The sequence below is a fragment of the Ixodes scapularis genome, unplaced genomic scaffold, assembly GCF_016920785.2.
Source record: "Ixodes scapularis isolate PalLabHiFi unplaced genomic scaffold, ASM1692078v2 PGA_scaffold0__279_contigs__length_252992795, whole genome shotgun sequence".
Lineage (NCBI taxonomy): Eukaryota > Metazoa > Arthropoda > Arachnida > Ixodida > Ixodidae > Ixodes > Ixodes scapularis.
In genome coordinates, this window is record NW_024609835.1 from 179,076,875 (window position 1) to 179,103,715 (window position 26,841).

Sequence of the window (26,841 nt, forward strand, 5' to 3'; positions counted from 1 at the left end):
TTGATTGCGCTGCTCGACAACACCGACAACATGGCCGACAGGGCAGCTCTGCGCGAGTCACGTGGTAATCAGGGTTCCAGGAGGCGGCCTGCCCTATGGGAGAATACATGGAGATCGACTCAACACTGCTGATTAAAAAATAAACGCAGAGTCCAGACTTTTCGAAACTAGTCTGTCGTGAAGTTGGTAAAGCACTAAACACTTTATCAAAGTTTTAATAATATTGGATGTGTGTGAACATTTTGTGAAGGCAATTTCCAAGGCAATGGCGTTTGAAGCAGACGATTGTTTTACGCAGCGGAGACGGACTTTATGGGATTGGCCGGAGCGGGTCACGTGAACGGTGTGGCGTCACCGCGTCTGCTGCATGATGCCGCCGGGCAATTTTTAAGCAAATAAACTGTTCCTTTATTATGTCAAAAACTATTGACGTTTCATACATCCCCCAAATAATCAAGAAACAGCGATTTTCTCGTTCCCCACGCATTTGTGACCGAAGTTGGAACCCCCGGGTGTTCCCCGCTAGTCCCCGAGAGACGGCGCTCTAGATTGCGCTACTCTTACTCTACGCTACTCCTCTGCGCTACTCTAAGGAGCTACAGTGGCTTAAAGGGGGTAGTGTGGTAACCGCGTACCCTTCACCATGCATCGGGAACGACCGCTCTTTGGAAGACGGTGTAGGTGGCGCTTCTATGTGCAGCTCCATTGGGTGCCTCAGTCGGCCAGCAGATAGAGGCACCCTAACACGCTTCATAACTAATATAAATACCTCAAAAACAATTACCTATTTGTTTCCAGTGAACTTTCATGGATATGGTTTGTATTTGAAGGTGAATAAAAATGTGAAGCTAGCAGACGACAGTGTAGTCGACTAGGGGTGTCGCGAACCAGCCGCGGTTTGAGTTTGACCAGGTTCGACTTTTTCAAACTTCTAGTGAAAACTTCGGCGAACCTTGTATTGAGGTTCGACTCGTGTGCGCATGCGCAACAGGCTGGCCAGTTGGCTTTGGACTGGATGGTGATGGCAAAAGAATAAATCAAGGGCAGCGCTGATTGGTTCTTTCAGTTAATTCAGTTAAAAAAATTAAGTTATTAACTTCAGTGATAAGAATTGATTTCTTTTAATTGCAGCTGTTCATAAAATAAAATAACCCATTACATACAAAAAAATTCTCTAAACCGAGACATGCTTGTATCAAGGTCTGGCCACAGTGTCCACAAAGTCGAACCGGTCGAATCTGGTGAAAAGTTTTGAAGGTTCGTCGAACCCCGAAAGTTTGACCTAAAAATCCGGTTTGACAAAAGTTCGCAACACACCTATTTGCAACTCCAACGCCCTATAGGTGGCGGGACGGTAGTTCCAAAATGGCGGAAGAGACGGGGATAGATTCTTCAGGATATCCTGTGCACCTGCTCGCTGACGCTGTTCAGCGCACTAAAACTGATTTATTTGTCTACAAATGTGAAGCGGTTAGGGAGGGATCACATTACAGGTGATGGAGATGCTGATGGATGTTAGGAAAATGAGCATGTTGTTATTTAAAAGTTGCAGAAACCTCAAATTGCGAAGCTTAGCGAGCGCGTTTTAGACACCAGCAACGTTACTGTTTGCGGCAGAATATTTTTGAGGGTAATGAAGATATGTTTGCGCTTTGCCTGGCCATTAGTTCTCTAAAAATAGAGCCGCGAACGGTGACTGTCAAGCTTCGGAAGAGCAGCGTTCACAGTATTGGTGTCTTCGCGTCCCAGCCTCACAACTTGCTGCTCACCGTCTCGGTTTTAGTGTATTGCAACACGTAATCAAACTACTCTATGGTTATTGATAGAAAGTTTGTTACCGCAGGTTACCGTGCAATGTAGCATTACAACCGCAAGCTCGCACTGCGCCTTTGAAGCACAATTTTCAGTGCGCTCCAGGAGCGTTGTCGTGCTCATCGCTCTAAAAAAAAAAATGTACGTAGTCCTTACACCCCTTGTCACATATACGACACTGCAAACTTCAGTTCGCCGTGCAGCCCACTGACGTCAAACTGACTGCTCCAACTTTTACGAGGGGCTTGATGACGGCGCATTATAAGATATTAAACATCTAAAGTGAGCATCAAAGAGTACCGAAAAAAAAAAAACGCTGAGGTTTTGCAGTAAAGCCCAAAAAGTCCCGATTATTATTATATATATAAATATATATATTTTTTTTGCAGTCATTTACACTTAAAGGCCGACCTACAAAACCATTTTCCGCGGGAAAAGAGGTTTCCTCCTTGCCTACCAGAAAGGAGGAAAACCCTTCTCCTTTCCACAGAGACTAGCTTCCGGACCCGCCCTTTTCAGGGGAGGAGGAGGAAGGAGTGCGAGAGGGGAGGGAGCGAAGGTCGTTGGGGAGCACTTTCCTACCCTGCGGAAAATGGTTTCGTAAGTCGGCCTTTAAGCTATTTTAATAAGCTGCACAACTCGGCTATCAAGTCGCGCGTGAAAGTTGGTAGTGCCGGTTGAACGTCAGTGCGCTGTACGTTCAACTGATGTTTAAGGGTGTTGTGCGCTATGCAAAAAGTGTCTATTTGCATAATCGGTGTGTTTAGGGGTTTTATTTATTGCTCTATCAAAAATGAATATTTTATTATACCATACATTTTTTGTACCGCGTTATTTGCAACATTGCGGTCCCTCTGGCCGCAATGTTGCGCGTACTAAGCTCTCGTCACGAACGACTGGCTAAGACAGACAGGCTTAAAATGCTTCGATCATTTCTTTGTTTTCTATGTAATTACCTGATTGCAAGTACGGGTATTCTGTCTTTTTAAAGTGTTTGGAATAAATGGTCATGTTCCTCGTAACGGCCTTAAAACGCGAACCCATTCTCGATTTGTATTGCTCGACATACCGTTGCACGATGAGTTTTCTCCTACTTGCGGCAAAGAATAGACTTTCCGTAGACCATACTATAGAGTTTTTCATTATTAGTGGGAGCATTTTCCGTCACGTTGAGCACAGATTGAGCTGGCGGCCAAGCACAAGATCAGAAATCCGCAGCGTATGCGATACACGAAAAGTCCCTAATGAAATTAGACATCCCGGTCCTTCGTGCAAGGCTGTTGCAAGGCGGAGCACAAGAATTATTTTTTTAACGCGCTCACGTTTTTCTTTAAAACGGCTTCACGCATCAAGGCGGACAGTCCCTGCCACCGTTTCCGCGCCGCTCCTCTGGTTCTTTGTTCGTCCGCGGGAGGGCGAGTGGCGCGCTGGAGTTGCGAATAGTCCAGCGGGGTAAAGGTGGGTGAGTAGGAGTGGCAAATCCCGCGCGCCGACATCCTGGGTCCCGAGTGAAAGATCGCGAAAGAAAGCGACAGAACGCGAGAGAAAGAAACCAATGTTGCCAGCTGAAGGACGACAGTCGATCACAATGATAATCGCGAAGACAAAACTCTCAGCAATATAAGTAGTGATAATTTAGCGTTGTAAACTAAATTTTGAGCTATTCTAACGCTTATAAAAAGCGGTATATTCATTACGCTGCATTAACTTCCCTTCTGTCGAAATCTCTGAAATCTAGTGGTTGTGCGGTTTCATATTTCTGGGGCGCGGTCAACGGCGCGGCCATCCGCGAAGCCTATGGCGAAGCCGGTGATCTCGGTTATTATCTGGTTTAGTTTAGTGTTGACGGAAGGCCGCACATCTGCGCGCTATGCAAAAAGAAAGCTTCGAAAGGAACGCGAATATCTTTCCACCGGTAAGTTCGTGGATTGTTGAAGTTCATGTAACTGCTCTGATGATATAATTATATTTGTGAAGTCGAAGGCAGTTGGTAACCATGTGGGACCCCGAGGGTCTGCCTGCATGCTCCGCTGCTTGCGGCAGCCAGAATGCATGGGAAAATGGCGGAGCTTTTCCTCTAGAGTTAGTATGTAGGGGTGTCGCGAACTTTTGTCGAACCAGATTTTTTGGTCGAACTTCCGGGGTTCGACTGAGTCGAACCGGTTCGACGAACCTTCGAACTTTTCACCAGATTCGACCGGTTCGACTTTATGGACAGTGTGGCCAGACCTTAATACAAGCATGTCTAGGTTTGGAGAATTTTTTTTTTTATGCAAGGGGTTATTTTATTTTGTGAACTGCTGCAATTAAAAGAAACTAATTCTAATCACTGAATAAGTTAATAACTTAATGTTTAGTACTGTATTGACTAAAATAGACAATCAGCGCTGCACTTAATTCATCTTTTAGCCATTACCATCCAATCCGAAGCCAACTGGTCAGCCTGTCGCGCATGCGCACACGAGTCGAACCTCAATACAAGGTTCGTCGAACTTTCCACTAAAAGTTCGAAAAAGTCGAACCTGGTCGAACTCGAACCGCGGCCGGTTCGCGACACCCCTATTAGTATGTATGATTTGTATGGAATAGTCGACAGCTGCGAATCGGCCGGAGCCAAGCTTACCAAGCGGCCAAGACGGAGCCATAGCCGGAACGACTGTGCTGCAAGCGCCAGCGCCACCCGCGGCCGTCTTCCAACGCTGTGCCGCTTCTCCGGCTTCGTTTGTTACGCTACCCCCTTTAAGCCAATAGGGAGTTTTCGTAGACCGCGCTGCCCCCTCCGCTAAGCGTTCCGCAACGAAGAAGTTGCTACTGCGCCTGCGCGCCGATAGCCTTGACTGTGGAGTTCCCGCTATCGTAGCGGGTTGCGGAGGGCCCTTGCGGGACGGCGAAAACGATCTACGAAAACTCCCTAATGTAAAGGAGCCTTACGCTACGCCACTCCACTATTCTGCTCCGAACATGGAGAATAGAAGGGTAGGAGAGGGCATGACGTCAGCCGCGTAGCCTCCACAAGCCAAGGAGGTTAGAAGTACTGGGAGGGGTCAAAGCACGTTGCAATATTGGTGAAGCCTAGTCATAAAAAGTTTAAACGATATTGCGCCCAGCGTGACCGCAGATCTCTGGCGATCGGTGCTCGTGACATGTCACGTCGAGATGGATGGTTTGGTAGGTTTTATCAGATCGAAGGCTAGCTACAATCACGTGATGTGGTCATGTATGGCTGATAAGTGAGGAGAGCAAGGAGGAAAATGAGAAAGAGGCGAGGCATCAGGGGAGCATGGTTTGTGGAGGCTACGTCGCTGACGTCATGCCCTCTCCTACCCTTCTATTCTCCATGGCTCAACATGACCACATCACGTGACCATAGCTAGCCTTCGTCTAGCCTTCGATCTGATAAAACCTACCGGACGGAGCGCGTGCAAGCCTGCAAGGGATCCTCCCACAATCAACCATCCATCTTGCAGGTGACATGTCATGCGCACCAATCGCCAGAGATATTTGCGGTCACGCTGGTCACAATATCGTTCAAACTTCTTTTGACTAGGCTTCACCAATATTGCAACGTGCCCCCTCCTAGTACCCTTAACAAGGGGTGTCGCAAACTTTTGTCGAACCGGATTTTTAGGTCGAACTTTCAGGGTCGACGAACCTTCAAACTTTTCACCAGATTTGACCGATTCGACTTTGTGGACACTGGCCAGACCTCGATACAAGCATGTCTAGGTTTGGAGATTTTTTTTTTTTATGGAATGGGTTATTTTATTTTATGAACAGTTGCAATAAAAGATATAAGTTCTTATTACTGAAGAAGTAGATAACTTAATTTTTTCTACTGTATTAACCGTATTAACTGCAAGAACCAATCAGCGCTGCCCTTGATTCATCCCTTAGCCATAACCATCCAATCCGAAGCCAACTGGCCAGTCTGTCGCAGGGGTGTCGCGAACCGGCCGCGGTTCGAGTTCGACCAAGTTCGACTTTTTCAAACTTTTAGTGGAAAGTTCGACGAACCTTGTATCGAGGTTCGACTCGTGTGCGCATGCGCGTCAGGCTGGCTCGTTGGCTTCGGATTGGATGGTAATGGCTAAGAGATGAATTAAGTGCAGCGCTGATTGGCTATTTCAGTTAATACAGTGCTAAAAATCAAGTTATTAACTTCTTCAGTGATTAGATTTAGTTTCTTTTAATTGCAGCTGTTCACAAAATAAAACAACCCTTTGCATAAAAAAAAAATTCTCCAAACCTAGACATGCTTGTATCAAGGGCTGGCCACACTGTCCACAAAGTCGAACCGGTCGAATCTGGCGAAAATGTCGAAGGTTCGAACCCCGAAAGTTCGACCAAAAAATCTGGTTCGACAAAAGCTCTCGACACCCCTAGTCTGTCGCGCATGCGCACACAAGGTTCGCCGAATACAAGGTTCGCCGAACTTTTCAGTAAAAGGTTGAATTTGGTCGAACTCGAACCGCGGCCGGTTCGTGACACCCGTGACACCCCTACTTCTAACCTCCTAAGGCTCCGAAGGTCTAATAAATTTAACTACAAAAGGTTGTCTTGTTCAGTTCAGTTTAGTTCAGTTTAGAACAAAACAATGTATATTAAATTAATTCTTGGCTGGACTTTTTTTATTTTTTTATTTTTTTCACCTAGGGCGAGTAAAGGATAGGGGTGTCGCGAACCGGCCGCGGTTGAGTTCGACCAGGTTCGACTTTTTCGAACTGTTAGTGGAAAGTTCGACGAACCTTGTATTGAGGTTCGGCTCGTGTGCGCATGCGCGACAGACTGTCCAGTTGGCTTCGGATTGGATGGTAATGGCTAAGAGATTAATTAAGTGCAGCGCTGATTGGCTATTTTAGTTGATACAGTACTAAAAATTAAGTTATTAACTTTTTCAGTGATTAGAATTATTATAATGCAATTAAATGCAAAGGTGCAAGCGAGCTGGACAAGAATGACGAAAGTAATCCCTGGAGAAGGGGAACAAGAGGGACAAAGGACAAACATAAATCTTCAAACACAGCTAGGTGACTGGTGAGCGACCGAAAAAATCCGCCTGGTCCGGGTATCAAATCCGGGACCTCTCCCTTACAAGTGGAGCGCTCTACCAACTGAGCTAACCAGGGGTTAGACGTCATTAGAGCAAACGGGTTTTATCAGCTGCCACCAGTCGAACACCAACAAGGTGAAGCTTGCAATTTAAAGTTATAATTATAATGCAATTAAATGCAAAGGTGCAAGCGAGCTGGACAAGAATGACGAAAGTAATCCCTGGAGAAGGGGAACAAGAGGGACAAAGGACAAACATAAATCTCCAAACACAGCTAGGTGACTGGTGAGCGACCGAAAAAATCCGCCTGGTCCCGGGTTCGATACTCGGACCAGGCGGATTTTTTCGGTCGCTCACCAGTCACCTAGCTGTGTTTGGAGACTTATGTTTGTCCTTTGTCCCTCTTGTTCTCCTTCTCCAGGGATTACTTTTGTCATTAGAATTAGTTTCTTTTAATTGCAGCTGTTCACAAAATCAAATAACCCTTTGCATAAAAAAAAAAAAAAAAATTCTCCAAACCTAGACATGCTTGTATCAAGGGCTGGCCACACTGTCCATAAAGTCAAACCGGTCGAATCTGGTGAAAACAAGGAGGTTCGTCGACCGGTTCGACTCAGTCGAAACCCCGAAAGGTCGACCAAAAAATCTGGTTCGACAAAAGTTCGCGACACCCCTATTAAAGGATGGCGGTAGGATTTACAAAATAGAAGACCCACAATCCCCACCGCTGCCCACCGCCCATTTATGCTTTCCATTTCTTTCCCTGCACTGATGCGCCGTAACATCGCGGGTTGGCTTTCCAACGATGCCGTGGGCTCTTTGCCTTTTGTAACCTCATCGTTTTCATTTCTAGTTTGTTAGTAACTAGCCGTACAATGGACAAGTTTCTGTTAGATTGCAAAAAGAACCTCGTGAGTAACGTTTTCCTTTCTGTTCTTGATGTAGGCAGTCAGCTGTCGTTCCGTGAATCAAATGCGATGATGACACACAAAAATACCTCGGCTGCCTCGCGCAGACGCCTACAACATGACCATTTCGGTCGAAACTAGCGGGTTAACATCGTGTTTCTAACAATCGTAGCCACACTTTCCTGTATTCTTGTTTTTTTTGCTAACAGACGTCAGGTCACAGTGGAACAAGGCCGGCAAACACTAAATGTTTGCCGCTGTTTTTCTAAGTCTTTGCGCGCAGAAAAAGAAGCAAACATTTCAGATTAAGTTTTCGACTTTTTTTTTACATGAAATATCTAGTACATAACTCGGTAAACTTACTGTAGTACACTCTACTAGATCCCTGTCGGATCCTGCAGAAATTGCGGCCAGCAGATCTTGGCCATAAAAACGGTGTCAACGTTTGCCCAAGTAGTTGGTGTTTTTATTTTTGGCGGTCGTCGTGCGGCCGCGTTCGTATTGCACGCAGGGAAATCTGGAGGCCTTCTCGAAAGTTCATGTGGTGTTGGGCAACGAAGCCTGCGATTTGGACTCTGCTGTGTCTGCGATCGTCACAGCGTACCTGCTTCATGAGGTGAGTCGATCTGTACCATACTCTTTTTTTTTTGTTGTAAGTTAGTTTAATATTTTAAGAAAGATCAGAAATATGTTAGAGATCAAATGTTTGACATGCTCCACAATGAAGTACCCACTTTTCACAGCTTTCCATTCCTAGTTATTTAGATCAAACGAGGATGCTCGTTGAAGCTATTACTTATGCTGGGAGTAGTGACTGTCAATTATGCCATATTTCAAGTAACGCTAATATAATGAAAGCTAAACAAAAGGGAAGGCGTGTACAATCAGCACGAAATGAAACCCAAACGCCGGAACGCGTGGCCGCTAATACACGCTGCTCCACCTGGAGGGCCCCTGAGAACTAATGGAAATGCACCGGGGTTCGAGAGTGCGGGGCCTACTAAGATGAGCTCGACCATCGCGCGGCGCGTCTGGGAGTTCCGCACTTCGCCGGTGGCGCGCTGTAAGCGCCGTCACATTCGATACTGTAAAGTAGTCCACTCGAGGCGTCGGGTGCGTCAGGCACGAAGGACCAAGGGTTTATTTATACATGTACGTTGTGTACGTGCTCTAGGTCGAGCAGCCGTAATCGAATGGGGGCACGCGGGAGGAGGCCTGGCTCGCGCAGCAGCCGGCGCTCGCGTGGACCGTCACACTGTCTCGCGGCCGGCATGCCACCACAGACCAGTACACGACACACCTCCCCCCTAAATGTAGTCTCGAAGATACCCCGGACGTCGATGTTCGCGTTGAGGACGTCCTGATGGAGCAGCGCCAGGATTAGGAAGATAGGAGGTCGATGTGGATTGACCTGCCTGGTGTTGCTCGGTTTCTTGGTCAACAGTCGGAGCAGCTGCTAAACGAACGTCCGGGTCTGCATTCGGGCTTGACGTTGCGGAGCTTGTATCAGGAATCTGGACTTCGCAACTCTGGCTAGGACTGTCACTTGGCATGCTGCAATGCCGCGTACGGATATGATCTATGTGTCGCCGCCACACACGACCGTCTTCAAGTTGCACTTGATACGAAAGTGGGCCCAAACGACAAGAGATCACACCTGGCAACCAGCGGTTCCCGCTCGTGCCAAAATTAATTGCAAAAACTGGACTTCCGGGTTCGAAGTCTAGCTGGGAGAACTTCTGACAGCCAGCCAGTTTGGCAAACAGCTGATCAGCCGTAGGCAAGGGGTATGTTTCCCACCGGAGGACACGGTTTACCGTACACTTGTAATCGCCGCATAGGCGGATGTTCCCATTCTTCTTGAGAATGGGCACGACGGGGGTTGCCCAGGAAGAGTGACAAACAAACTCAAATATTCCTTGTTCCACCAGTTTATCGATGGCCTCGTCGACCTTTGGCAGCAGCGGAAGTGGCACCTGGCGGGCCTTAAAAAACTTGGGACTCACGGCGGGGTCGATATCTACACGAACCGGCGGCCCCTTGCTTCTCCCGAGGCCTGCTTGGAACAGCTCAGAAAATTTGTCCATCACATTATGGACTGTGGCTTCCTGAACATGCTGCAACGAGGCGTCGACATGGTTGACACCCTCCAGGGAAATGCCCAAGGACCAGAACCAGTTGCGCCCTAAGAGACTGACGCCAAATCCTTTTACAACCAGAATTAAGCTCCAATTTCACGCTTTTGCCCTTGAAGGAAACGTCCGCTGTTGCTTTTCCGAGAATCCGAAGATTCTGCCGTGTATAAGAGCGCAGCTGGAAGGCGCACGGCCTGAGGCTGCTTTTGGAAATGCGGAGCTGGCGCATCACACGTGGGTTGACAACCGTAAAAGCCGACCCGGAGTCAACTTCCATCCGCAGATTGCAGCCGTTGATTCCCACATCGCAAAATACGGGCGGCTCCACGGCGAAGACACAGTAGTCTCTCTTCAATGGGTCCACCGTCTCCAGCCTGTTGTTGCGGAGTGCTGACCGTCGACGTTCGGCTCTCTCCTTTTGGCGGCACGCAGCGACAATGTGGCCCTTGTTATTACAGAAGTGGCACACTGCCCCAACGAAGCGGCACGTTTTTGCGTTATGCGCTCCATTGCAACGCCAGCATGTGCCTGGCGAACCTGGCTTCAGGCTGCCCTCCATGGTTTCAGCTGTGCAGCTGGATTCGGTAGGCAGAGAGCTTGACGCGCGCGGTGCGGTGCTTCCACGCGGCAACCTTGACGTTGCGTCGATCACCACGCGATGAGTTTCTGATACAGCCGTAGGCTCCGGTTTAGCAGAGGTGCGGATTTTTACGGACCACAAGCCCCTTCTGGGGTTGCTTCACCACAGCAACCCGATTCCCCAGGTATTGTCACCACGCCTTTTGCGTTGGAGCCTGATGTAGGCGCAGTACGACTACGAGCTCATTTACCGACCTGGCCGGCAGATGGGAAATGCTGACCTTTTCAGCCGCCTTCCGCAGAAGGTTCAGGACTTCGAGGTACCTCCCCTTCATGACGTTTTGCTCATAGAGTCAACCCCCGAGGTGCCTGTCGACTCAAAGAAGATAGCTTTCCTAACAAGGAAGGATCGCGTTCTTGCCCTCGTACTGCGTTGGATTCTGCATGGCTGGCCATCTAAGAAACCTTCCGAAGTTTTCAAGCCATACTATGATCGCCGTGACGAACTGTCTGTTTACAACAGCTGTATCTTGTGGGGCAGCCGTGTTATCGTACCACCGCTTTTTCGAGAAGAAGTTCTGGACCTACTTCACAGTGGTCACCCTGGCATGGTGAGGATGAAGGGCCTTTCAAGGGGCTATGTATGGTGGCCGGGACTTGACCAAGACATAGAGCGCCGAGTGCGTTGCTGCTTTCCGTGCCAGGAGTCACGAAACGCGCCAGCCCGCGCACCCATCCACCCATGGGAATTCACAACAAGACCATGGTTGAGGCTACACAATGATTTCGCGGGCCCCTTCCAGGGGGAGTTTTTCTTCATCGTAGTAGTTTTTCTTCATCGTAGTAGATTCACACTCTAAGTGGTTGGAAGTTCAACGAATCAAGTCCATGTCAGCTTCGACAGTGATCGCAGCTCTACGTACGCTGTTTGCTATGCATGGATTGCCTGATGTTTTGGTGTCGGACAACGGTACTGCTTTCACTTCAAGGGATTTTAAAAAGTTTCTTTGTAGAAATGGCATCCGCCAAGTCCTTGCGGCACCCTACCATCCCATCCTCGTCGCCAGTGACTGTCAATTATGCCATATTTCAAGTAACGCTAATATAATGAAAGCTAAACAAAAGGGAAGGCGTGTACAATCAGCACGAAATGAAACCCGAACGCCGGAACGCGTGGCCGCTAATACATGCTGCTCCACCTGGAGGGCCCCTGAGAACTAATGGAAATGCACCGGGGTTCGAGAGTGCGGGGCCTACTAAGATGAGCTCGACCATCGCGCGGCGCGTCTGGGAGTTCCGCACTTCGCCGGTGGCGCGCTGTAAGCGCCGTCACATTCGATACTGTAAAGTAGTCCACTCGAGGCGTCGGGTGCGTCAGGCACGGAGGACCAAGGGTTTATTTTTACATGTATGTTGTGTACGTGCTCTAGGTCGAGCAGCTGTAATCGAATGGGGGCACGTGGGAGGAGGCCTGGCTCGCGCAGCAGCCGGCGCTCGCATGGACCGTCGCACTGTCTCGCGGCCGGCATGCCACCACAGACGAGTACACGACAGATACAAAAAGCACTGTCACTCGCTTTATGTATCGGATTCTCAGCGATATCTCTTCAGCGCTGTCATTCATTATCACTTTGCGTATCGCAAGGGTGAAATTAAAGTTAAAACATTTTGTGCACAAGACCCGTAGTGCTCGATGACGTGTCACCGGAAACAACGTGCCACGTGCGGTTTCGGAGAAATAGTGAAACGTCATGAACGCAAAATAAATTTTGTTTATTCGCACACCCATATTCTTTATGAAAAAAAAATGCTGCAACAGACCGACGTGGATGCCTCGGTTTTATGAGCAATGCGCATTTTTTCGTGCGAGGTTATCAGTCAATTCTTAAAAAAATCGAGAAATTGCTCGCTGAGGCTCTTTTCGGTAACCACCGATATGCCAGGCGTATCAATTGCGGAGTGGAATAAATTCATTACCCTGTCTGAGGAGGGCCTATCGCAAACAGCTATAGCCAGGTTAAGCGGCCGCCCGGTGTCGACCGGGCGGCAGTGTGGCGACAGAAGAGCACCCCGAGTGACGGCGGTTACAGTGCGCCACCGGTGAAACGCGAAAGTCCCAGACGCCCAGCGCAAGGGTTGAGGATATCTTAGTAGGACCCGCACCCTCGCACCCAGGTGCATATTCATTAGTTCTCAGGGGCCCTCCAGGTGGAGCAGCCTGTATCAATGGCCAGGCGTTCCGGCGTTCGGGTTTCATTCCGTGCTGATTGTACATGTCTGTCCTCGTCCCCCCCTTTTGTTTAGCTTTCATTATATTAGTATCTACATCAGCACTCTTGTCCAACTCTTCGAGTAGCACATCTATCCAGAGTCCTTAGTTCCCAAGCGGTAGCTATCTGGTCATCAAACAATGTTTCATCGACAACTCAGATGAACTCTTTTCTGTAACAAGCTGCATCAGTCTGACGCCGCAAAGCGGTGCGTACGGGCCAGTCAGGTGGGTTGACATTTTTGTAAGGAGCCGCCGCAGACTATCGCTACGAAGCGGTGTGAATGCAGACGGGGTGGTGGGTTAACGCGCGCGCAGCTCAGTGATACACACATGACGAAATGTCCCTAGCGTGCAGTTCGTGTAACGAGTGTCGGTGAAATGTGTGTCCATGAAAAGTTGTCTCTGAAACGTAATTCCATGAAAGGAGTTCCGGCGAAACGATTGTTACCCATTCCCAAGAATGTACATAGGCCAAGAGGCCCATTGGACCTGCTGGCTCTCCGTAGCCTTCCTCTGTTGTTTATGTGGATGTTTTGAGACATGACCCAGCCCCTGCAAAGGGTGCCTGCACCTTAGGCATTAGGTGCTTGGTGAGTGGCGTCACCACAGACCCTAGCCACGTGGGCTATGCATACCCACACGCGGGGGACACCTGCTTTAGTAGGTGCTAGTGCCGTCACTATGAATTATAAACCCAAGCCATGTGAGTTCGCCCACCCACACCTGGCTGTGCGTGGCTTAACCCGTGTTCGGAGAAAAGGGGATCCTGGTGGTTGAGCTGAGCCCAAGGTATGTTTGGACCCTTTGGGGTTCCCCCTAGGTGAGGCAGTATACCACTTCGGCCCTTGCTTCTGGTAGACGGGTGTCTCGGCTTGGCCCGACCAGAATGATTCAGTCATTTGCCTTTTCTACCCTTTTCTTCCTTCTTTCCCTTTTCCTTCCACCTCTTTCTTTTTCCTTGCTACACTCTCTTACTTCCTTTTTCAACTTCTTAGGCAGCAAGCGCCAACCTTGGGTGGAAACAGGTCCTGTTCCTGCAACCACGCTTGGGCATATAGTGCCCGGGCAGCACTGGTAGAGTAATTATGTCGGCTAAGCCTTTCTTGCTATGGCACATTACCTACCCCCGTGTTGGGCTCCGTGGTGGGCGGTGCCCCCTGGCAATAAATTTCCTTCCCATGTTATGGGTTCTCGTACTAAAACCTTCCTCAATCAGCCCCCGAAAAGGGTTCGCACTGAAGTTCCAGCCACAGTAAACAGGCCATCTGCCCGGTTCTCAAAGTTTTGTGGTCCTGCATTCTGAAAGTGAAAAACAAATCTCTAAGCTTTCTCCTTTTCTTGTAGCAAGGGTACTCGCATCTACTGTCGGGAAGAAATTCAAGGCCAAGAAAATGGCTTTGGCGACCTACTTGTTGAAATTAAATCAAGCCAGCAGATTGCTAGACTTCTTGCTTTTAAGTTCCATATTTGACCACAAAGTTACAATTACACCTCACCGCACCCTAAATACCATCCAGGGCGTTATTTTTGAGTATGATCTCCTTGACTTTTCGGACAGTGAGATAGTTGAGGGACTTTCGGACCAAGGTGTCATAGCTGCATGGCGTATCTCCTTGTGCCGCAATGGCCAAGAGCGGAAAACAAGGCACATAGTTCTTACATTTGACGACCTACTTGTTGAAATTGAATCAAGCCAGCAGATTGCTGGCTTGATTCCTATGTGCCTAATCTTCGCACGTGTTTTAACTGCCAGAGATTTGGACATGGATCCCTGAACTGCTGTGGCAAAGCAACTTCTGCGAAGTGTGGTCAGACTGACCACCAAACAGATACATGCTCTAACTACGCCAACTGTGTGAACATAAAAGTTCCCACCCTGCATATTTTCACTCTTGTAAGACATGGAAAGATGAAAAAGCTATTGTTACCTTGAAGGAAAATCTCTCTTATCCAGAGTGGCACGCCATCGCTTTGTGGTCTTGCAAAAAGGCAGCTTTGCGGAGGTGGTGCAGTAGGGCCCTGCACCACTGAAAGTGGCAGTGGCAACCCAGACATCTTTTCCAGACAATGGGAGGCCCCGTCACGTCACCCATGAACAGATGCAGCGGCAGGAGTAGGGGAGGGTACGGAGGAGGAGGGGCATACCCTCCCCCTCCTCGAGCTGCGCTCTAGTTTCGCATTACAGATATTTGTAATTGTCGTTCATTTCTTTTCTTGTTCTTTATTACTTGTACTGATATACTAACCTTCTAACTTACCATCTCATTCCCTTCAGTGTTTTCTTTATTCACGTGGAAAGTATTGGATAATCCTTTTGGAAGTAACCGCTTTCCAGTCATTCTGGAGAGTCTGGCTTCTGTTACAAGCTTAATGAAACATACTCCTCATTGGACCATACCTTATACAACAGATCATTAATGCCACTTTTCGCTCCATCTCTCAGCCTTCCTATATCATCCCTAAAAAGTGTAAACCATAGTGAAATAATGATTGTTCCACTACTAAGAATGAACAGGACAAGGCCTGGGGTATATTTCGCTGATATCCTCCGACATTTGTGAATTTGATCGAGTTTCAGGAAATAGGGCCCAAGCTCCTTGGCCCAGGAAGCAGGCCAAGAGGAAGTCTTGGAGAAGCTATCTGTTCTCTATTATCGGCTACGTCCCTGCAAAGGAAGTGTGGGACCGACTGCACGAGGTTGAAAGCAAATACTGCTGCTTTACAATTCCTCTCTTTCTCTCTGCAAGATCGCTATATGACCAGGCAAATGTGTTATGCACACATTTTGCAGTTCGTTACTCCTCTCACTATTCTCTAGCATTTATGAAGCTTAAATCAGATGCAGAAAGAATGAAGGTTAGCTTGGCAGGAGGGCCTCTGCACCATATAACCAGCCGTTTACAATGGTTGAGCTTCAAATGGCTCTCAAAGTCAGGAAGCGTTCAGCCCCTGGTCCTGATTGAATACATTGTGAGATGATACGGCATTTATTGGAGGAATCACTCACACCCTCGTCACATATTTCAATGACCTGTGGAACGATGCACTCTTCCCCGCCGAATGGAAGCAGGCAGAAGTGATTCCACTGCTGACGCCTGGAAAAGATCCTTCACTTCCTGCAAGTTACAGGCAGGTTGCGCTGACAATTTGCTTAGGGAAAACATTTGAAAGGATGATTGATAAGCGTCTTGTTTATTTCCTGGAGCAACACAATATTTTGAAAATAAATCAGTGTGGCTGTCGATCAGGATATTCCACAATACAGTCAAACCCGTTTATAACGAACAGCAGGAAACGCCACGATCAGTTCGATATAGCAAGTAATTCGATATATAGCAAAAACTATTTATAACAAACTTCCACGATGCGTTCGTTGTAAGGCAAGAACTTCGTTTTCTTTCTCATCTCTTCGCTTCCGCCTTGTAACAACATGCTGAAAAGTATTTTTCTTTTTTTTCTTTTTTTGCATATGGCAGAGTTTGTGCCTTGAGCTTATCTCCCCTTCTGAATCGCTTCTTTTCGTGGGCAACAATTTTGGGATGAAAAGATTTTTTTTTTTTTTTGCTGTGCATCATGCAGGGAGTATTTTTTAGCTTTCTCCCCCTTCTGATTCGCTTCTCTTCGCTCAATTTGTTCGCAACTTGAGCCTTTAGAATTTTCTTTCTTTGCAACTTTTTTTTTTTTTTTTGGTGAAAGGAACAGGTTAGAAGACAAATATTTGCGCGTTTTTGGAAGCCTTCCCGGGGGGGAAAAAAGTTTGATATAGCCAATAGGTTGTTTGTTATACAAAGTACTCTTTACATGCATTTTTGTTTAAATTTTTTGTGAGTTCGATATCAATAATATTTCGCTGTTTGTAGGTTCGTTCTAAACGGGTTTCATTGTAGTCCATTTAGTTCGGCTGGAGACTTGTAAGTTTGGCATTTGTGAATAGGCAGTATTGCGTATCTGTCTTTTTTTTACTTACAAATGGCTTACGATACCACTTGGAGACATGGTATCCTGCGTGACCTGTTTATGTATAGAGTATAAGGCAGATACCTACCCTATAGTCAAATAACGCATTAATCTCCAACTGATTTCTTAACAAATTAAACAATACAAAGTGAGCCCTGTTCCTGTAGGGTGGGGTTGTCATGGGCATCATCTTTGTCGCTGTAAAGCACGGCATCAAGAATTTAATTACTGGTGACACATCTGTTCTTTCTGGTGTGCTACGTTTTTATGTAGACCAATGCATTGTTTATTTAAATTAACTTGTACACAACCACATTGCTTTTTTAATCTCCACTGTTCTTTTTGAATAAAAGAAATTTTAATAATATAACATCTCTCACTTTTTTATTAAAATTGCTATTGTAGCTAGCAAATTGACATCAGTAAAAAGGTGTATACATTCCAGTAAAAAGATGTATGCATTCCTTTTTGCCCTCTTTTCTATTCCCACAATCAGCCCATGACATTTGAATGTGTGCCAAGCCAAGCATGATTGAATTAAAAAAAGTCAATTAAAACATATTGTTCCTTGCATCGCTAGGCCATGCAAATGCCAGCAATTGTGTTTTCTAAACGTATGGTGTTACATTTATAAATTTGCAGTACTTCAACTATTTTATGAGCCTCAACATAGATAGTGACTAATTAATTAGTCAGTTAAAGGTCGCTGATTAGTTGTTTGAAGTTGTTTTTTTATTCGGGCACAGTCTTAATTGTTTTTACACCAATCCACTTAATCCTTGCCTCAGTCCTGGTAAATCTTTTGTTTATTTAATGACTGACCCATATTTGTACTCCCTCTTGCTCAATGGCTGCAGGCACTTAATTGAAGTGCTCTTTACTAAGCCTTTAAAACAGTCTTTGCCCATTACAAACCACCTGGTCTCCCAAAATATAGTGTTCTAGAAGGGAGAGTAGTGGCAAAAGCAAGGCCAGCGCCAATGGGAGGCGTTGCGTTGAAAAAAGCGGACGGTTGCATGTGACGCTGCTGTCGACAACTGGAGGTGACAACGATTCCATTGGTTGCTTTCTCTCGCGTTAGTAGCCATCGGGTGCTGTGTAACCAAGGTCAGAGCGGCGAGGAGAGGGCTCGCCCTGCCGTCGATGCAAATACACTGCGTACGAAATAAGGGAGCGGAAGAATAACGTGGCTGCTTTTGCATTCACAACTCGTAAGAAGTGCTTGGGTGTACCTCGAGCCTTTTTTTTTTATCTTCTTTATTATATTTTTTAATGCGAAAGCATTAACTGGTCCTATGAAGCGAGTCGACGTCACGAGCTTTGAAGCGGCGCCAAACGGCACCTTAAATCCTTTCTCCAAGTGATGCCAGCTCCCAGCTATGAAACCACGTGAAAAGCCTAGACAACGGCACTTAGTTTCCCCGAGCTCAAAGGAGCGGAGTAAAGCTCATGGATTTCGGCTTCAGTCCCATTGGCTGGTGGGCTTCATAGTTTCAAGGAACAAGGCTCCCATTGGCCACTCCGCATCAGTTCCAACGACTGCCACCTCATGGCGCTGCATGTCCGTCGGCGCGGCGGTAACACAAAGCGTCCAAGGTCAGAGCGGCGAGGAAGAGGGCTCGCTCTGCTGTCGATGCAAATATGCTGCAAACGAAATAAGGGAATGGAAGAATGACGTGCATGCTTTTGCATTCACAACTCATAAGGTGCTTAGGTATACCTCGAGTCTTTTTTATCATCATTGTGTTTGCCTAACGTAATGTTTTTCTTACTTGCCTCGGTTTTAGGATATACAGTAAAACCTCGTTATAACAAAATGGGATATAACAAACTAATGGATATAACAAAGCAATCATAATTCCCCTTGCTTGCTATTAGGGAAGAAATGAACATTGGCTATAACAAACTAATGGTTATAACGAAATAATTACGATCGCTCCTTCAACTTTGTTATAACGAGGTTTTCCTGTATAAGGTCGGATGCAGCTCTGCATGTGCATGTTTTCAAGCTAGTATTTTTTTTTTTTTTCTTTTCGTGGTGCATGTGAGGCAGAGATTCCTAGCTCAATATCATCCTTACCTATAATTGATCCGTTGGAAAGTGATATTGTTGGAACTTTTGACCCTCATTTATTTGGTCATGTTCTTAGCAGCATTCGTTTACAAGTTTAAATAAGTGTTTTTGTAATCAGGAAAAAATTTTTTTTTTAAAAACAAAAAGTTAAATTACATTTGTTTGGTTTAATTTCCAGTTGGGAATTCGAGTGATTTTTTTATCACTAAATGTGTTCTTTTTATGGCTGTCTGATATAAATCCCTTATGCTTGATCATTATTTGCTTCAAATACAAAATAAATGCCATGGGAGACAAACAGTAATACACAAACGCTAAATATAAAATATTTTCAATATTCTTTTGGGTGTTTGATTTAAATCATTATAGCCAAGTCTGTGCTATTTAAATCATTAAAGCCAAACTGATATGATTCATATCATTATAGCCAAATCGTTGCTATTTAGATCATGATTTAAATTATGATTGAAATCATCTTGCTTTTTATTCTTTACCCTGACGTGGTACAGTTATGTCAAAACATGTACTGGAATTCATTGTTGCTTTTCTTGCTGTGGCAAAACAAGGAATTTAAGAGCATGAGCATCCAGCAACTTCCGCATATATGAACATTGAGCTAAGGGAACCAGGCACAGCTTGAATTTTCATCTCCAACTTCCAAGCCAGGCCGCCAGTGAAGAACATGGCACTAAAATAATTTTGGTGCATCAGTAGGTTTTATTTTTCGAGCAGAAGTAAACTGAAGAGAAATGCAACTGTGTTTTTCTCGCCTAAATAATTAACTACCCATCACCAAACCCTTAATCTACGTCGTAATGTAAAGGTAGCCGTTGGGATCCGATTTCAATACTGAGCGTTTATGCTTTAGATGACGATAGCAGCCAACAGAGCATGTGAATGAATGGACGGGGATTGCATCTGCTGTTAGGAATGGACCTTTTTTAATTGAAACTTTCCAGACATTACTCACAACTCATATTGCGCCAAGTTCTGAAACTTGGTATCTGATTTAAACTGCTAGAGTTACATTCGGGTGGAGACTGAGTTGACTGAGCATTTGCCTATGTGTAGTTTATTTTTGTTGTAGCAACATAGCCGTGTAGTGTTTCAAGCTTGCCACTTGTGTCGTGTTTAATACCAAGAAACACATCGCCACCGCATGACACCTTTCAAGCATCTGAAAAACTATTTCGTTCCGTGTGAGAAACACAGAGCTAATAAAATGGTGCACTGTCATAAAAACATCACGAGATAGGACCACGAGCAAGTAGCCGATGCCCCATCTTGATAGCGCTACTGCTCGGGGAAGCTACGCCAGCGCCACACAGTGGCATCCGCTTCGAAGGCTTTACGGAGAGTGCGCTGCATTTGCCACTACACCCCTTCTAAAACGCTGTACCCAAAGTTTGGATAAAAAATTTCCGCCGCTCCCTAGGTTACGTGCAGGTGCGGGAAAAAAAAATTCTGTTGTTGAAAAATATATGGTAGTCACCTTTAACCTCAACATTGCAGCTAATCTTTTTTTAGAGCATAGCTCTTAGGGGCCCATTTCTGTTTGAGCGGCGTCGCCATCAACGTAACCGTGCGTTGCATGCAACGCGCATGTAAAGCTTGCATGCAATGCGTTGCATGCATGCGGTGTAATTGCGCGTTGCATGCAACCCATACATTGTATGCAACCCACAGTGCATGCCACGTGCATGCGAAATTTGCATGCAACGCATTGCATGCAAGGGGCATAACCGTGCGTTGCATTATGGGTAGTTTCCTTTAATGACGTCACTGGGTTACGAGGGTTGCTTTCACAAGGATCACGCAGGTTGCCCTCACGAGGGTCACGAGCGCTACCCTCGCTAGGGTTAGTTACCTTCAAAAGGGTTACCCTCACGAGGGTTACTCTCACGAGGGTTACCCTCATAAGGGTCACGAGGGTTATGAGAGTTACCCTCACATAACCGCCCCCTGAGGTCACGTGACCTCAGAGAGTCACCTATGGCTATCCCTCAGTACTCTGCCATCCTCCGCCTCAAGAGCTGCACTCTAATCCGGCGTTACAGGGAGTTGTAAACGGCTTTCATTTTTAGAGCGCAGCTCTTAGGCGCCCGTTTCCGGCTTGAGCGGCGTCGGCGTAACCACAAACCCCCTCCCCCCGAGGACCCCGGGAGGACCTCGGGAGGATCTTGGGTTCCTTTGGGAGGACCTCGGGAGAATCTTGGGTTCCTTTGGGAGGACCTCGGGTACCTTCAGTGACCTCGGGGAGGGGGGAGGTCACGTGACCCCCCCTCCCCGAGGTCACATGACCCGCCCCCTCTCCCCCCCCCCTCAGTACCTTTCCCTACTCCTCAAGAGCTGCGCTCTAATTTGGCGTTACAGGGCTTTCACGGCTTTCACTTTTTTCTTACTGTTCTTTCTAATTTTTTAAAAATATTTTGTTGCTTTTTGTAGTGTTCGTGATAGCCCATCATCGCTGTGGGAACGGCCTTCCCTCACTCTACGGATGGCACTCAATTCTTTAACCATGCTTTTGTCTTGGAGGTCTGGAAAACGTTGTTAATGTAAAAAAAAGAAAAAAAAAGAAGCTTTTTAATTAAGAAAGACGAGGTTATAAAGCTTTGGTTTCTTTTATATCTATACGAAGACACTTGAAAAATTCCTCTGTCAAATTATGTTTGAACATCGCTGATTACGACTCCTCACCCAGAAGACTAGGTCCGTTGATGATAGCAAGCCCACTCCTGTCATTTTTTCCTCGCAGCTGCAGCCTGTTAAAAACATATTGGTGGTTCCCGTGCTGAACATTGCAAGGAAGGACGTTAAGCTTCGGACGGAGATCACCTACTTCTTCGAGCAAGTGGACATCCCTCTTGACTCGGTTATCTGCAGAGATGAAATCGACTTGGGGGTGAGCTATTTTCGACCTAACAAAACTAAGCTATGCTCTTCCTGTTCTCATACGAAGTGGATCTGAGCATTGCTGTTCATACTGGAACCAAACTATTCATTTTTGTTTTTTAATATAGTACGTGCACATAATTTAAAGCTCTGAAATGTATTTTGAGGTCCTAACTCTGCTTTTTCAGTACTCCACTAAATGCAAAATTGAGTTTCACGATAGGCACGTGGCCATTTTGTGACTTCCTTATCTGGAGCTAGCTTGTAAGCTCGATTGGCTTTCTTTCGTGTCCTTCAGAAACTTCAGTCTGAGAAGAAGTTGTCCCTGACCCTAGTGGATCACAACCTGCTGCCCAAAGAAGACACGGAACTGCAGAGCTCGGTGCAGGAGATCATAGACCACCACAGGCTGGAGACATCCCACAGGCAAGTCCTCTCGATGACTTCCACCGTTTGACCGAGCCAAATCCTTCATTTGGAATTCCTCGGCAAACCCTCGGACTCATAATTGTTAGAATGTGTTGAAAATTTTTGCGCAAAATTTAGACAGACAAACTGATTCGAAATGATTTCCCGTAGGTCTGTTTTCTTTGAGCAAGATTGTATAAGCACACACTATTTGTTTTGAAAATTGGATTTCCTTTCCTAAAGGCACCGTCACACTGAGGAAACAGTTGGACAACTCTGTTCAACACGGGGAAAACATGTTTTCAGTGGCCATGTTACATTGCGGCACCATCAACTGCTAAAATATGTTTTTGTCGCCCGGCAACCGTGTTTGTCGATTTGTTGTTCGACATTCGGAGAACGCCCTGTCACACCATGCTGATGGTGTGGCTAACATGGGGAAAACTCTGCCATCTTGATTGTTTACCTTTGTTTGTGTGTGGCATGTGACATCAACCAGTGATTCTAACTAGAAAACTTAACAGGGGAGAGTATTCTCCACTCTTTACTTTACCAAAATGTTCATCATTCGCTGTTGAAGCATCTAGCCCTAAGCGAAAAAGATGAGATTGCTGCTATGTTTGTGATTTATGCCACCGTATAAAGTGTTTCTGTCCAGGTCTGTCTTTTGTGCAATTCCTATTTGTAGTGTAAATTTGTGTTAGTACCAGCAGCACCCTAAAGTGTATTTTGTAGCGTGGTGTTGAGCTGAACTGAGAGTGCCTAAAAATGGTGACACCGACACTGTAGACCTTCAAAACGATCGGTGGAATAAGTATTTTTCAATGCTGTCTACTTGCTCTTTGCGCCTGCTATATGATCGCTTCATTCTCCAAAAATATCCTGGGGATTCTTTAAACAATTCAGGTGTCTGGCAGCAGCTGTTTTCGAGTTCAAAGCATCAACAAACATGATCAGAGCAGTCATTTTCATGCTTGGATTTTTGAATTACTCACTTTTGTGGATGATTTTTTTATTAAATTTTATCAACGGGTGAGTAGGCATGCCATTTTATTTCACCAGCAGTAATGTAAGCTGGTCTCTCGGCAGTTCTAATTGCAACAACCGTGTGAATGGCTAGAATCGTAGCTGCGTTTATTTCGACAATCGCTTTCCGTAATTATGCAGTGAAAACATTCATCAATTATATTTTAGCTGCATGCCAGCCTTAAATATTGTTAAATAGTGCTTTCCAGGTCTATATTTGATAGCAAGTTCGTTTCACGGCACTCGTGCCCATGCGTGCCCACTTGCGGCGTAGAGCGGGTTCGTTTCGGCGGGCACTCTACCAGTGGTTGCACTCTCCCAGTTTGTTTCAGTGCCGACACCCCACGCGTGCATGCACCCGCTGCACCCAGAAAATCGAGAGTGCGTCAAAATGCAATCCTGTCATGCCTCGCTTCGGCGAGGCTGGCGAGGAGTGGAAGCAGACGACGAGGGTTCGTCTGCTACGATGTGTCGTGGAACCGAAAGAGAAAAAAGTATATTTTCTGATAGAAATCGCGTCCCGCAGGCAACAGAATAAAACACAAGCTTGAATTGTGAGCGTCCGCTATTTCATGAAGGAAGCAATTGACAAACCATGCTTTATTTGGAGGTTTTAAGTCGCTTTGTTGCCATAGAATGCTGAAGTATACCAGTGTGTAAAGAAATGCTCAGAACAAACGCATCAGCGGCCCCCGAGATGTTTATCACCATCCGTGTGCGAGAGAAAAATTGAACATTTATCGACAAAACTGCTCCAGCAAAAACCTCTGAGTGCCCAATAAGCATATCAGAGAAAGCTAAACATAGTGACTTTACTCAAGGCTTGGGCAACATCATCATGTTTAACATTTACCTACGTCAGCTAACTTGTCCCGTCGTATTTTGTTCGAGAAAGCTCTCGTTCTTGACGCCCTCACCAAGGCTAATACCTGATCCACCTGTAATGACGATCGAAATCGAAAGTCCCACGAAACGTTTTGCTGGCTATTCAACAGATTAGTTTTAAGCCGTACCCTTTCAGTGGTTCACGCATAATACCATGCTCAAACGGATTAAGCTTCTGTTCGGACAGCATTATCAGTTTTCTTCAGTGTAAGCGGTTATAAGAATCAAAAGATCGGAACCAGCTGCTTTGTAGACAGCTGGTTGCGGAATTTACGCCGTCTGTAACTATCTGTACGACAGCCGAGTTGCTTGCATTCATCGCAACTTTTAACTACAGGTTGCAGCGACCAACGTTTGTAGATAAACGTTGGTAGCGACTGCACTGTCGCATTCCCACCCATCACTCCGAACAGAAAAGCGCTAGTTTCGGTATTAGGTCGGTACTTTTTCTACAACATAGAGGGCGGCAGCATCAGTCTTCTGCACTCGGTGCACTTGGCGAATTCGTTTGAGTCCAGTTCAACGCGCAAAACTCTGCAAGTACGATGCATTCTGGGAGAAAACTCAAACTCAAACTGTGAAACGAATTCACTCTGAGTAAGCTGTTAAAAGCATGTTATTGATGGGGAACCCTGCGAACGAAGCTATCTGTGTTTTCGTGTTGACGGCACAAAGTTCACTCATCCACCGAACTAGGCAACACGAGTCGTCGAACTGAAGTTTCTGCTGTTTATGTTGCCTGTAAGCTGTCGTACTGAGGCAACATGGTTGCTGTTTACTGTATTGTGTTGATGTTCCCGCAATGTGACAGGTTTGTCGGGCAACAGGGCGACGGAGAAGAAAGTTGATCAACTGTTGATGAACATGTTGTGTTGCGGTCGCCGCCATGTTTCCTCAATGTGGCAGGGCCTTAACACCTTACAAGGCATTCCACGACCATGACTTTTGCATTTAGAATGCACAAGACAAATTTAATTAAATCTTTTTAGTATGTGTCAGGTGAAACCTGCGACAGTATTTTTCACTTTATATCATGGGATGCCTTCACAAAGATTGGTACTGTTAGCGAGTTACACGTCATTGCAAGCAGTATTTTGTTTTGTAATCGATGACAGTTTTTGAGTTCCTACCTTTGGGCTGGTTCTGACCCCAGTATATCTACTACTCCCATATGGATTAAAGTGATTGAACATTTGGGAGTATATCTTGAAATGGATGGTGCCTGGAAGCAAAATGAGTGATCTAAACTTTTGCATCATGTAGAATCAAGGGATGTCGACTTGTTCATACCATGTGCGTAAACAGTACATCCCTTAGTTGTTGAGGAGACCGAGACAGCAGCTAGGCCCAAAACATGTCTGTCTCCGTCTCAACTGCAGTATTGCATGACTATTGTACTTGCAGGAGTTCATTTTTAATGTGGAAGCATTAACTGACCCATGGAGCGAACCAACGTTATCAGCTTTGAAACCACGCCAAACGTTGGGCAAACGGCACATAAAATCCCCTTTCCCAAGTGAAGCCAATTTCTGATGGATTATGCTCCCTTTGGCTGGTGCGCGTCATCAAGGAACGAGGTTCCCATTGGCTCTCGTGCGGCTTAATTCCAAAAAAAGCCACCAGAAGAGCCTTCTCCCTAGCGGCGCAGTGCACGCAACAGCGCGGCTGCCGGTAAGAGGAAGGAGCGGTGGCGCATGGCCGAGCTCAGCGTGGCGCAGCCACTTCACGAAAACGCGCGTTCGGCCATTTGCCGGCGACACGTGGCCGTCCACACCACTGAGCCACAGACAAACTAAAGGAGCGGAAGAACGACATTCATGCTTTCGCATTCACGACTTGTAAGAAGTGCTTAGTTGTTCTCGGACTTTTTCAATTCAGGTTAGTTCATCCCATGTATGTGCAATTGCACATAAGACTCAAGTAAATAACATACTTTCACCTCCACTTTAGAAGTATTTAAATCAGCCACTAGTTAGTATTACTCATCAAATTATGGCTTATAGTAGTCTCATTGTAAAAAAAAAAAAATGGGCACGACATATATATATATATTTTTTCTGGAAGTTTTGTTTATATTATTTAATATATATATTATTCATAATTTGTTTTCTAGATTGTGTTTATTACCACGTTTATAAAAACACTAGGAAGAACCTAAAAAGGTATCGTAGAGAAATGTTTGGGCATAAAGGAAATACCGTATAGCCATTAAATGCCTTGGTTGGTGCTGCTCACAACGTCCCCCATATGCAACAAGCCCTCAAAAGACAACCTTCCTAAAAAGTTGCATATTTTACAGTATTTACATTCATTCTAACCATAAATTTTGAGAATGTTTGTAAAAGTTGGGGTAATTACGACAATTATTCTTATAACAGTTTTTATTCATGTACCTGCACAGAATTGCGTGCTTCATCCTCAATTTGGGGAGGTTCTTGTTTTCAGCTCTTGGCAGCACATGGGCGTCTGAGCACTTTCTCCTTTGCCTTGTGTGGAGCCTGCCAGTGATAACACTCATTGTAGAGCTTGCGCCATGAATGCAAGTCTGCTGCTTCTTGCGCCAAAGTGCCTTTTTTTTTCTAAGAATTATGCCACACCTGTGCGGGGATGGGCTTAAAGCAAAAAAATTAATATTAATTTTGGTTGACCCTATTATTCAGAGAAATAGAAGGAAAGAAAAGTTTTACAAATATGAATTTCACAGTATCTCTACTCATTGTATAGTTTGTTTTGTCTCAGGTCAGAGCACAGTCGAAGGTAAGAGCACAGTCATAAACAACCACAAACACACACACTAAAAGTGCAAGTCATGGGACATTTGCTGCACTTAATTGGTTTAGTCA

At 45.9% G+C, this 26,841-nt stretch overlaps 1 protein-coding gene across 4 annotated transcripts in view; it reads left to right on the plus strand.

Annotated features, from left to right (window-relative positions):
* The first annotated feature begins 7,426 nt into the window (after positions 1 to 7,426).
* The window catches only part of LOC8031132, a 77,473-nt gene continuing 58,058 nt past the window's right edge, over positions 7,427 to 26,841 (plus strand). For 3 of the 4 annotated variants that reach the window (XM_029980634.4, XM_029980635.4, XM_029980636.4), the window contains exons 1-4: positions 7,596 to 7,773; positions 8,282 to 8,386; positions 21,543 to 21,689; positions 21,978 to 22,105. In XM_029980634.4, coding sequence (XP_029836494.2) covers positions 7,738 to 7,773; positions 8,282 to 8,386; positions 21,543 to 21,689; positions 21,978 to 22,105 — 416 coding nt within the window. In that variant the 5' untranslated portion in view covers positions 7,596 to 7,737. Of the gene's footprint in view, positions 7,774 to 8,281; positions 8,387 to 21,542; positions 21,690 to 21,977; positions 22,106 to 26,841 lie in introns of all 4 variants that reach the window. The other variant, XM_029980633.4, reaches the window with a different exon arrangement.